The 12,805-nt window shown below is 38.8% G+C and overlaps 1 protein-coding gene across 1 annotated transcript in view; it reads right to left on the bottom strand.

Annotated features, from left to right (window-relative positions):
- Window positions 1–12,805, bottom strand: part of CSTF3 (cleavage stimulation factor subunit 3) — a 77,268-nt gene that overhangs the window by 10,857 nt on the left and 53,606 nt on the right. Inside the window, exons 4-15 of the mRNA XM_084630595.1 lie at window positions 9,412–9,444; window positions 8,822–8,919; window positions 6,920–6,986; window positions 6,793–6,827; window positions 6,558–6,684; window positions 5,072–5,149; window positions 4,701–4,863; window positions 4,000–4,109; window positions 3,484–3,600; window positions 3,056–3,130; window positions 1,430–1,573; window positions 1,239–1,341 (exon numbers count right to left, since the gene is read on the bottom strand). Coding sequence (XP_084486721.1) covers window positions 1,239–1,341; window positions 1,430–1,573; window positions 3,056–3,130; window positions 3,484–3,600; window positions 4,000–4,109; window positions 4,701–4,863; window positions 5,072–5,149; window positions 6,558–6,684; window positions 6,793–6,827; window positions 6,920–6,986; window positions 8,822–8,919; window positions 9,412–9,444 — 1,150 coding nt within the window. The remainder of the gene's footprint in view (window positions 1–1,238; window positions 1,342–1,429; window positions 1,574–3,055; window positions 3,131–3,483; window positions 3,601–3,999; window positions 4,110–4,700; window positions 4,864–5,071; window positions 5,150–6,557; window positions 6,685–6,792; window positions 6,828–6,919; window positions 6,987–8,821; window positions 8,920–9,411; window positions 9,445–12,805) is intronic.

Below are 12,805 nucleotides of genomic sequence, written 5' to 3'. Positions count from 1 at the left end.
AGGCTCAGCCAGCCAACTCTGTTCACTGGTATGTGATGTCACAAAGCCTTTGTTTTTTCCCCTCTCTACATCTGCTCTTATGAGAATTTACACAAATACCCATTTTCTGAGAGGGATGTTAGGGAACTGGATTTTTGTACAAACGTCCCCTTGTTTCAAGTATGCCCCCTCTTCAAAATCTCTCTTAAAGAGATAAAATAAATGAAGCGTGCTAATTGAGCTATTAGATAATAACTAAGGGTTACATTGTATCATTTAAATGCCAGTGTAGGGAAAGGAAAGTGGTGCAAGCATAGGCCCAAATGGGCCAGTATGTGTGGATGGATAAGTAACACCACCCACTGCTGTGGAAGCCCCTCCATGTGAGCTCAGCGGTTTGGGGATCTGATGAATCTTTAGAAAGCATGGCTGGGCAGGGAAGGAGACTAGGGAGTTAGGACAAGCCACTCTCCCTACTCTTCTCTGAATCTGTGAAACACCACAGCAGCTACACACACAGCCTCCCCTGCAACCCCACACCTTTGCTTCAGACAGCTCCAGTTTCTTGTCTATTCCATTAACTCCCACACTAATGAGTCCTGCAGTGGCATTGCCCTGCTGCTAGCCCCACAACAGGTACACTGACACTGCATACACGCCCTCTCCCCTTGCACGTGTATGGCTTTGTATCCTTGGAGCACTGTATGCCCCTCCTATCAATGGCCTTTGACAGCCATAGCCCCCTGCTAAGGAAACACCAATTCTAAGTTGTCAGTTAATTCACAATACTAATTTGAATTTTGCTTTTCCCATCAACTGTTGGGGAATGAATTTTATTTGTACTTGTGAAAGGTCAGAATTCCGCAGTCACTACAGGAAAGGATCAATCCATCACTGTTGTTGAGTCTGCAGACAGACTTTTTAACCCCCTATGAATCTTTGTGCCCAAGGAGTTAGATTTTCCTAATATGTTTTCCATTGTCAACTACAGATGCAGTGAAACTGCCACAGTGCAAAGTACTTAAGGACTTGGAAAGCCCACTCTGTATAGTGACGAGACAAAATGGGATCTCAGTGTCACTTCATTTCTGGATCTTCACTGTGCAGAAAATGGCACAAAATCACAGAGCTTTTGTGAAGAAGATTAGTGCCCCGTAGGAAAGAATTCAAACCAGTATGCAAACAACTTGGACTGAAGCCAAACTCGGATAGTGAAGGTTAATGTTTCATTAGTAGCCCTCCCAGTTCCCAAAGCTTACCATTAAGGTGAGACAAATAGTCAATGTATGCCAGTACATATTCTGGAATGTCTCCATATTTCTTCAGTCCCAACTCAAAAATCTTGAAGGCCACTGACTTGTCCTGCAAATGTTAAAATAGCGCTATTAGATTCAAAAAGCAGCACAACTATTAACACTCCATTAATCCCAAAGAATATGTCTGAGTTTACCTTACTACAGTAATACTCCATCAAAGCTGCCGTAACATAGACATGATGGCGAGTCCGGGCATCCTCTCTCGCTTTCTTAAATATCATTCTTCCAGATTTGATGCCTTCTGCCCGCCTTGCAAATTTCATATACTGTATATATACCTGAAATATACATGATGATTTGTTCAACACACAAGATGGTATGCAAAAGTATTAAGATATGAAAAAGATCCTTTGGGCATATCTAGAATCCGCTCCAGTCACAAAATATAATAATTCATAATAGAAACAACACGTTCAGACAAGGTAGCAACTATGAGACAGCATCATGGAATATATACTGCACCATAGCTTTAATCGACCTATTTATTTTTGACACGAGGCCTGTATAAAATTACAAGGATAATCAATATTAAAATTCTTGAGGCAGGAGAGGTGGGTAGGTGGGTATGAATTTACATAGGCTATTGCCTTCAGAGAATTACAATTATACATAAGTCATTTGCTGTTTCTAAAAATGGCAAGTATCTTACAGGGATAACAGAGCACATACAGGAGGCCATAAGACCCATAACTGAAGATGTATGCTAAAAGTCTGTTCAAAAATTCACTAGTGGGTAACGGGATCTGAAATACTATTCATTCTGTCCTATTAGACTTGTAATTTTGATGTATGGTCATGCAAATAGCAAGCATATGGTAATTAATTAACTGATCTGTGGTGTGTATTCTCTATGGACTTGAGTCTCCTTTCACTTATTCTGGGTTAAATTAGGAGTAACAGCATTGATTCAACTGAAAAACTGGTGAGTGAGAGAGAGAGAATCAGGCTCTGGGAGTTTCACAGAGATGCACTTGTACTTGAAGCTGCATTGCGATCTAGTAAACAGAGACCTGGACTGGAGTTAGGAGACCAGATTTCTGACTCTGCCACTGCCCTGCTGTATGACCTTGGACTTATCACATTACCTCTCTGCGCCTCTGTTCCCTTCCCACCCTGTCTTGTCTATTCATAATATAAGCTCTTCAGGACAGGAACTCTACCTCACTATGTGTTCGTACAATGCTAGTACAATAGGCACTATTGTAATACAAATAGTAATAATACAACTTTCTTTTTTTCCTCCTTAAAGTGTCAGCGTAGTACTAATCTTGGGTATTTATGCAGTGTACTTCATCCCAAAGTGCTTCATAAACTTAAACATAAAGCACCACTGCGTTGCATCATCCACTGGGATAGAGAGTGGCAATCAATGGGTGCAAAGCACGCAGTTATGGCAAGAGGAAATGAAATTTTGGTCAAGTCAACAAAGCAAATGCCTATTCTTATGAAGCATGTCAAGGGATCTTCAAAGTCCATTCGAATGGATATGGCTTGCTGTAGGTTTTTAAGGACACAGAGAGTAAAGTGCATGGTACCTAATTTATCTACCTTGGAAGACTAAAGGGCAGAGTTGTTAACCCTGCTGGAATTTGAAACTGTGGTTTCCAAGAGTCTACGTATTCTCAACCTAATACTTAGTCCACTAGTCATCCACTCGAGCTATTAACTGATGAGAACGCTACCCATTCTTTGGGTGTACTGAGATCAATATGACTGGAAATGTGTAAAAACTAAAACTGAATAGTATAGAATCATCTTACCAAAGTAGGATCAATATCTTCAATAGCCAAGAGCCGGTTATATATGCTGTGCACCTTCTCATACTTCATTCGACTCTGAGGAAATAAAATAAAATAAAAAAATTGCTAACATGCTTCATAATACTAGAGAAGCTGAAGTTCCTGGAAGTCTCTCTCTGCCACTGTCTGCCTCTACCTACTTGTTTGAAAAATAATAATAATTAAATAATTAAGTAGAAAGCTGAATATTTCTCACATATTTTTGGAATTAATAATATAGAAATATTTTCCCATTATATTACTTTAGCCTACAAAGTATCAATGTAGGCTGAGAAGTTTGGCAGAATTAATATTCTGTTTATACAGTACTTTTCAAGCAGATGAGATTTTGGAGAAAAGACATCTTGTCCCACTGGAGTTTGAGTCAATACTGAAATCTTTACGCTTACCTCTTCATAGTCTGCATATGCAAAGTACAGAAGCATGTTCTTCTTTAGTAAAGTGCTGATCGCTCTTTCATAAATATTAGCAGCCTCATCACTGAACAGTTTAGCATTGTTCATGTCCTATGATAAACAAACATTGTACCAACATTATTTAATACTCATGACACTGAAGACAAAATCAAGATCTGATCTGGCAGGCACTTGTGCACATGGATTTTATTTATGCGAGTAGTCCTACTGAATTCAAATGGAGTATTGACTCCATTCGCTCATGTACATAAGCGTTTGAAGGGTCAGCATTAGAATGCTAATATATGTATCAACCATAAAAATCTAACATTTAAACTACTTAAAATATTTAATGCCAACATTATAATTGCATTTCATAACTCAAAGTCTCTTAAGTGCAATTATTTTTAATTTTTGATATTATGGAATACTATTCAGAATTCTAAAATCTACACACAGTTTGAAATGCTAAAAATGTGTTTTCCCCTTTGGCCGTATCCATTCCCTTACCCCTTTCTCAGCTAGCAGCTTACTGGATTGCTCAAGATACTGTGCAGCCTCGTACCAGATATCTGGATGATGCCCGAGGACCAACAGGCACTGCTCATAAGCAAACATAACTAGGGGGAAAAAGTCAAAGTGATAAATATTCCTAGCAAAAGAATTTGTATGACTCTATATTAGTAACTTACACTGGTTAACTAAATTACAAATGTACCAAACACAGAAGTATCAGATAATACAGTAGATCCTACTAATACACAACGTGGCTTGAGGACAGCCTGCCTCTCTTCGGGACACTACCCAGTTGTAGTCAGTGGACATACTGATGCAAGATCCCCTCAGTATAACAGAGAGGGGGTGACTGGAAAAGTCTTCTGCATATGGGCCTGTGTCCTCCCATCATGGTCTGAAATAGCCTATATTTGCAGATTTTCCAGGCCTGCTATAGGGCATTTGCAGCCTGGCCTTTGAAGGGAGTTAAGGCAGCTTGAAGTGCTGACAGAAGTGTTGCAGTGTTATTTGTATGTAGAGCCGGAATTGGGATTAATGAAGAAAAAACATGATTTGACCAACTTTAGACATAGCACCTTAACATTGACAATGTTAAGAACACTTTACTTCTGCAGCTGAAGGTCACTCCCAATTCTCAACGATTCAAATCATGTTGCAGAGTATCTATGTCTGATTCTGATATTTAATCATGTTACCTCTTTTTGTTATGAGAGTTTGGTCTTCTGTGCGCAGTGGATTACTCTTTTCCCACTGGATATATTTCTTCCACATGTCAACCTGCTGAGCCTCTTGGGGAGTATTCTGTGGGGGGACGGAGGGAGCATTGCGATCCAGACCTTTCATAACAGTCTCATATTCCTGAAGAGGTAGATAATGTTTTAAGTTGTAGAGAGAAATAGACATCATGAAAGTGACTGCTTACAGGTATGCTTAGCATTTTTGTCCTGTGAAAATATCAAGTCTATCAGCCTACCAAACAAGTAGCTTAAAATCTTAACTAGGCTTAATGTTTTCTGGCTTTTATGGAATTAAACAATGTAAAAATGAAGTGAACAGGAGTCTGTACCTTGGCCACACGTCTAGCATTCATATAATCTCTACTCCGATCTTCAATCATTTTTTTAGCTAGGTGAATATTGATTCCCTGGGGAGAAAAATAAACAGCAATTGAAAATACACTATTTTACAAAAACATACAAACTACTGGATTTTATTTCAGAGAGAGGAAGGGCCCTGTAAAACAATTTAAGAATGTTCAACAGAAGTCTTTTAAAAGGTATGGACATCAGAAAACAACAAATATCTCCAAATAAATGTATGATAAGCGGCCAAGTTAGGGAACAAATGCGATGACGTGAACAATCTGTGTTTGGCTATTTCTTTTTGCTCCCAAAACTTTTTAGTCATTTATATCACAAAATATTTTTGATTTTTTTACTTCTAACACTATGCCCTAAGTGATGTTTGACTGTGCAGGACGGATTCAGAGACTTAAGACTTCTAAAACATAAGAATAAACTTTACATACAAATTATGGGACATAAGACTGAAATTTTGTCTTGCCCGAAGCAATGATCAGTCCACAGTCAGTCACAATTCCTTCCCTCATTACCCCTTGTCCTTTATCAAGTGAAGCTCAGCTCTGTTGTCCAGCACATTGCAGAGGTCAGAGCCAAGGCACTGGCCACTCCCATCCCTCCTTGCTCATCTATGAGGGGTTAAGAGTAATAACAGCTCCACAAAATCTGCTCTGTCCCATTAATACAGATTGGCAATCAGGGTACTCAAGTAGGTGAGTAGGCTTTGTACACACTTATTCCCCAAGGTGGGCACATAGGACAAGTTATAATCATGCCCCTTAAAAATTTATTAATTTTAAATTTCTGAGAAAGATAATCATATTCTTTAAACTCATCGTGCTGTTCATTTAAATGGAATGAAACTCCCTTGGTATTTGCTACTTCAAATGCCTTACACATCGGACTAAGGGCATGAACTGGACTAGATCCTGCAAATTTTACTCTCTCCTGCAATTTGTTGAATGCCATAAACTCCTACTGAATTCAGGCCTTAAGGGAACTCTATGGGGATATGGCACCTACTGAGTACAGATCAAATAAGACCCTAAAAACCAGCACACTTAGATATTCAAAAGGCTCACGTTTTTCTTGACTCTTCACAATGGACATCAATATTAAAAATAAAAAATTGCTACTAAAACTCTCCAATACAGCAGACGGAAAACGCATGACACTATGTAACTTAAAACATCACAACAAACTATATGAAAAGGGAAAAATTCTCAAAGTTTATCTGAACAAATAGTCTGTAAGTGAAGAAATACAAAGAAACAAATTATCACCCTGTAAAATTCTCGCATGGATGCACAAAGAGCTCACCATTGTACATACAAAACATGCATTGGACTACCTTTTATCTGTTTACACACATATATAGGGTGGACACAATTCTGCGACCAACTTTTAGTCGTTTTTAAGACAGGATTTTCTAAACAAACCTAAAATCACAAACAATTTTATTTTCTCAGTTACCTCTTCATATTTGTTATAATCTCTCCAGAGTTGTTCAATGTTGATCATTGGGTTCACACAACCTCGCTGGTAAACCCTACGAACAGCAGTTATCCTCTGGTTTTCTGCATAAGATCCAACTGCCTCTCTAATAGTGAAGTGAGACACTAACATGTCAGTAATTAAAACACTGTAACTTATATAAAACATTATAATTACATGAATTAACTTTTAAAATATACTTAAAAGTACTTACACGCCTTTCAAAAAATTGATGTAATCCACCCAGATCTACGTTAAAAAAAAAAACAAAACAGAAAAAATTAAATCAAGAAGCACTTAGTACAGTAATCAGAAATAACTAGTTAGATAACAAAACATACCTGGTATGACATGATTTCCATGCCGATTTTATCCAGAGCAAAGTCATATGCCTGAGCCATTTTTTCTCTGAAAAAAATGCCACAATATTGAAAACATTCAGAGCTGGGACTAGGTTTTATCAATTTTAATGAATAGTATTTATTTTAAAAACTCTTTTAGCAACCAATTCTAAATATATATTTAAGTAAAAAAAGACTAGTGCTGTAAAATAGGTGTTTGGTTTCCCTAAATTCCTGGCATTCTGTATTCAGACAATTACCACAAGCAAGGAAGTTAAAAGGAAAACTGTAGCTGGCCTAGTGCACTGATGGCAGTACTTAATGCTCTCGTGTGCCTGGGGCTCTCTCTTCTTAGATGAGTGGAGCTCACATATGCCATGTGCACCAGGAACAGAGGAGATAAGGCCAGTTGCTCTATAAATATTCCTTGCTGACTGATTTACTTAGTGGCAATACCGGAAAGAGATTAGGAATCCCTGAGAAAAACAACAAAAAGCAGTTAAGAATTAAAAGGAGTGGTTTACAATTAAAAAAATTGAATGGACCTGGTTTTTACTTTGAAATGCTCTTCTTCCCCTCCCTCCATAAAAATTTACTTCTTTTTAATAATCAAAAGATTTCATAGAAATTTTTTTAAAAATCTTTCCACCATCAACCTCTTGCTGCCCCTGGTCTCTGCCAAAAACTGTAATTTTGTTTTCACTCTCCCTTTTTCCATCTTCCCACCTGCCTTTTCACCCCCTTCTCCACACATTTTGCCACTGAAAAAAGGGTTAGGGAATATAAGACAAAGGAAAGGGGAGAAGAAATACCCCCCAAAATGTGATTTTTCATATTTTTAATTGATAATTTTAAATTAAAAATTCTGATTTTCTTCATCAAATTTATTTACCATTTTTAACAGCAGTAGTAATGAGTATGTATATCTTCGCTAAGTGATGACTGTGGAGAGAACATGACAACAACCTACAGCTTCTTAAAGTGTAAACGTTAAGGCCATGTCTACAAGGGCTACAGCAGCACGGCTATGCCACTGCAGCTATGCTGCTGTAGCACCATAGCGTAGACGTTTCTTGCGGCTTCAGAAGGAGTTTTCCCATTGCTATCACTAATCCACCTCTCCAAGCAGCCGTAGCAGAGTCGACAGAAGTATTCCGCAGTAATCTAGCCACATCTACATCAGGGGTTAAATCAGCTTAATTTCGGTGCTTGGGGGTGTGAATTTTTCATGCCTCTAAGTGCTACCACTATGTCGATCTAACTTGTAAGTGTAGGCCAGGCCTTCGGATGGAGAGGAATTTAGTGCAGTACGCAGGAGTATAAGCAGGAGAAATGGGATGAAATTAAGGAAAGAAAAGTTTAAAATGAACATCCAAAAATTCTTCCCAACACCATGATGTATTAAGTTCTAGAATAGTCTTCCCAGGCCTTGTCTAAACTAGAGTTCTTCAACTGTTCCCACCTCGAATATTGTATCTTGATTAAAGCTAACACTTGAGCTGTATTACTTGACCATCAATCCTGGTCTACAGAAGGCTTTTATTATTTGCCCCCATTGACCAGAAAGTTTAAAATTAGATTAGACTAGGCAAAAGATAATGTATGATAGGGAACAATCCCTCATTAACAGGCAAATGGACAGGACAATTTACTTCTCTAACTTCTCTGGTTGTCTCAAGGAAGCAACTTTATCTGCTATTTTATATGGAGCATGAGTATGGCAACTGCCTTCCAGAAAGAATCAAGAGAAAATGTTTCTGGAACAGAGAGCAGGCGATATCTTATAGACCCATTATGATCAGAGCCAGGTTTGTCAAGACAAAACCCCTGTTCAATGCCTCATAAAGGAAAAGAGAACCACCATCAAAACTAAAGAATTTGGAACAAACCATTTTTACTTACTTGTAACTGGGTAGCTTTCCCTTGGTTTCACGTACATACGAAAGGTAACACTTCCATAAATCTATGTGTAGCACTTTCATAAGGCATCTTTGAAACAACTGTTAATATATGGAGAAAACGTGATCAGGAATCCAAGAACAGAAATTACATTTTTATATTATTTCTTTGAGCGCCTCAATTAAAACCTTCTCTGTTATTCTGAGCTGAAATGTATTGGAAAGAATACCTAAAATACCCACTGATTTGATAAGATTATCTTCATGTTAGGTAGTGAGAACTGGCGAGGTATAAAATGCAGGACAATTGTTCTGCTGACCCCACTGTTTACAGTGTGTTGACAGCAATAAAACCCACTTTAGTGATCATACTTCTAAGGTATCCTTGGATAAACTGGATAAAAAAAGAATAACTCAGATAAAATATTCAATGCAAGCTGCAGTTCTTTCCAATCTACTACCCCAGCCTTATGAGATGATACCTGGTCTCCTTATAAATATATATATTTCATATGTAAGGTCCTAAGAATTTTTTGTTTTAAAAACCAAAATCTTAAAAATTACATAAAGTATAGAATTTATTATTGGACTCACCTTTTCTACTTTGTCGTAATTTTTTGCTTTAATCTGTAGGGAAGCAGAAAAGAATAAATAAATTGGAAAAATCCTATTTTTAAAAGTAAATTTTGTATACGCAATGGTGAAATGGTTTGTCTGTGTTTAGAGTAATAATGAGTTCTAGTCCACTGCTCTAGCCACCAGGCCACATTGCCTCCCTATATTTCAACACAACATAACTCTGCAAAATTATTATTCATTGTACAAGAAGCCTCTATTTTTCTTGGCTATTTCTGTTTTTAGGGCCAAGTCTTAGTTCTATTGCAGTCAAATGGAGGTTTACTTCATTGACTTCCAACAGGACCAGAATTTCGGCCTTAATGAGCATTCTTACTTATATTCTGTATTGGAAGTCAAATTTTCTAAGTTGGACACTTACTTTAAGGTGCTAAATTGTGGACTTAACTGCACAAAAACAGATACTAGTTACTTCTGTGCCCATCTGATCATCCAGATTCTGGGCACCCCATCTGAACCACCCTAGTTTGAATATTGAGCTAAATGGGTCATTTCATTTATCAATCCACTATAACATTTGAATTATGTTCTTTAACGTATTGCTGGCAAACATCATTACATCATGCTGAAAAGTGTGTGTGTTAAAATAAACCTCCTGAAATGTTCAAACAAGAGTTGGCTGAATAACAAAGTATTCTTGAGTAAACCCAGTAAATTCAGCTCTCATATTTGTGGAGTCATATTATTTATCATTTGGAAGTATGTTAGCAACTTCTACAAATTTCAGCAAGAGCGATTATTCATCCCAACTCATACCAGAAGAATGTTATTTTCCTGTTAAAAGTTTCAGTCATCCAATTAGAAAGCAGAAATATTCAGGGATTTATGTGACCAATCGTTCATTAACTGAACCTGATTTCTGAGTAATCTTAGTTAAGGCAACTTTTTAGTCACGGGCAGTAAACAAAAATTCATGGCCTGTGACCCGACCATGAGTTTTACTTTATACCCCTAACTAAAACTTGGGCCAGCGTTTCTCTATGGGGGTGGTCTGGGGGCACCATGGGTGCTGGAGGAGGTGGTCCAGCTGGGGCGGGGTGGGGGGGCAGGTGTGGTGCATGATCTGGGACCCCCGCTGATGCTGGGGGGGAGGGGGAGATGGAGTGTGGTCCAGGACCCCTCCGCTAGTGGGGGGGGGCAGGGAGGGGTTGGTGGGGCAGGCAGGCTCCCTACCCAGCTCCAACCAGCATGTCCCTGCAGCTCCTAGGTGGAGGGCCTGGGGGCTCTGTGCGCTGCTCCCACCACAAGCACCGGCTCTGCAGCTCCCATTGGCTGGCAACCACAGCCAATGGGAGCTGGGGCTGCCGCCTGCAGGCACAGACAGTGCGCAGAGCCACCTGGCTCCTCTGTCTAGGAGCTGCAGGAACATGCCGGTGGAAGCCAGGAAGCCCCCCCCCCCCAAGATCAGTGTGGCCCCGCAGTTCAACCGTCTGCCCAGAGCCCCCTCCCACACACCCAAACTTCTGCAGGCAACCCCTGAGCCAGCTGCACCATCCGCTGCAGAAGTCACGGTATCTTAGTCATAGTAAACAGTTTGCAAACAACCAAAAGGCTCAAACTTGTTTGGTTGGTTGCATTATTCAAATATTTACAAACAATAAATATATTAGAAAAATTAAGGATCAGTTTGTGAATGTTCACAAACAGGAAAACAGCTAAATTTGCCAACTAGTTTTATGTGAAATAAGGAATTTGCTTTATAGTTTAGAACAAAATTCTGCTTTCCTATCAGTTACGGAACCAGTCTTACAATACGAGGAAATGACTGTAATCTCCCAAAACTGTAAGCCCAAACCAACAGAGTTCAGCTTTCAACCCATAAATATTTATATTTTCACAGAGCACAGCAATAATAGTGAACTCTACGTGAGGCTGCTAATGATCAGATGGGTTAACAGCCTTTGGTGTCACCTTGGACCATCTACTCCACTGGCCAGGAAACAAATGTTCCTGGTCAATGTTTATGAAGTAAACCACAACAGAGGAGGAAAAAATATATTACTTCTGCAGTTCCTAAAGGCCCCAATCAGGATCAGGGCCCTATTTTCCTAGGTACTGGCCAAACATATAAAGACCATGTTCCCTGACCCAAAGAAAGAGAGAGAGAGAAAAGAATTTTACCAAGAAGTCAGAGAAACACCAGTTGCTTTTCACTAGTAACATGGAGACCATCTGTAACCTCTAGTGGGATTTTGAAAAAGTTGATGTATGTATTATAAATAACTGACGGCTCTGGAATAAATACATAGTTGAAGTCTCATAGACCTGCTTATAACTTAACTGTACTGCAGCCTTACAGTCTGTGACAAACAGATCCTCTCAAGTTTATTACAGCCCTATATTTATGCTGTACACAATTAGCCCATAATTACTACAAATATAAAATCAAAAGACAAAGATCTCATCTAATTTTTAGCCCATTTGTTCCCACATAGTTCTGTGACTGGAAGTTCATAAGGCTAATGAACAAACTAAGTTGTGCGTGTAAGTCATCCCAACATCTTCATATAAAAGTTCAGCTTGATGCTAAGACTCCCTCCCATTACAGAAGCCATCCCAAGAACTGCAGCCTCTGGTTAGCTTTATAGTCTTATCAAACTAACTGGGATAATGTATGAATATGTGACTTTGCTTTTGTTTAAATGGTTAAATATCTAGTTGTCATTTCTGTCTTCCAGCTTTATTTGCAGGAACACACTGCATGCATTTCTGAATGTTCAGTTTATGTCCTTAAGTATCTAGCTGGAATGCGTACTTTGTCTTCTTAGGAGATTGAGGGCCTCTAGTCCATATTTTTACCACTTTCAGGACTGATTATTATATTTCCCTTTCCCCTGGCTTACCAGACAATTTATACAAAAGACAGCGTCTAGCTTTTTTCTGAATCATGGATGATTTTCCAAGCCAATCAGCCAAGTTTGTACCATTTCTCTGACATTCAAAGACAAATCTCACAAATCCCAGGAGGAACATAGAACTAGGAGAGGGATGAGAGAGCCCTTTCCCTTTAATTTATACAAACATCTCCACATGCAGGATGGAGCACTAAATACATTAACCAGCATCTTTGACTTATTTGTGGTGAAAAAGGGCAACTGTACCATAAAATCCAAGGGACAGAATCACAAATTCCACAAAGCTGACTGCTAATGAACAGTAACTGACAAACAGTATTATAATCCCTTACGAAAGGAAATGAAAGCCTGCCCTTAGCCCTGGACCTAAGTCTGATTAGATATGCAGATAAACTCTATAATTAAACTGAGGGAAACATGACTAATAAGTAATAGTGTCATCTTTCTAGGATTAATGCTATGAAGGAACCTTCCCCGTAAAAGAAAGTAGGAGAAGG

This window comes from Lepidochelys olivacea (assembly GCF_965140295.1).
Source record: "Lepidochelys olivacea isolate rLepOli2 genome assembly, chromosome: 6".
Lineage (NCBI taxonomy): Eukaryota > Metazoa > Chordata > Testudines > Cheloniidae > Lepidochelys > Lepidochelys olivacea.
This window is presented reverse-complemented; position numbering and strand designations above follow the sequence as displayed.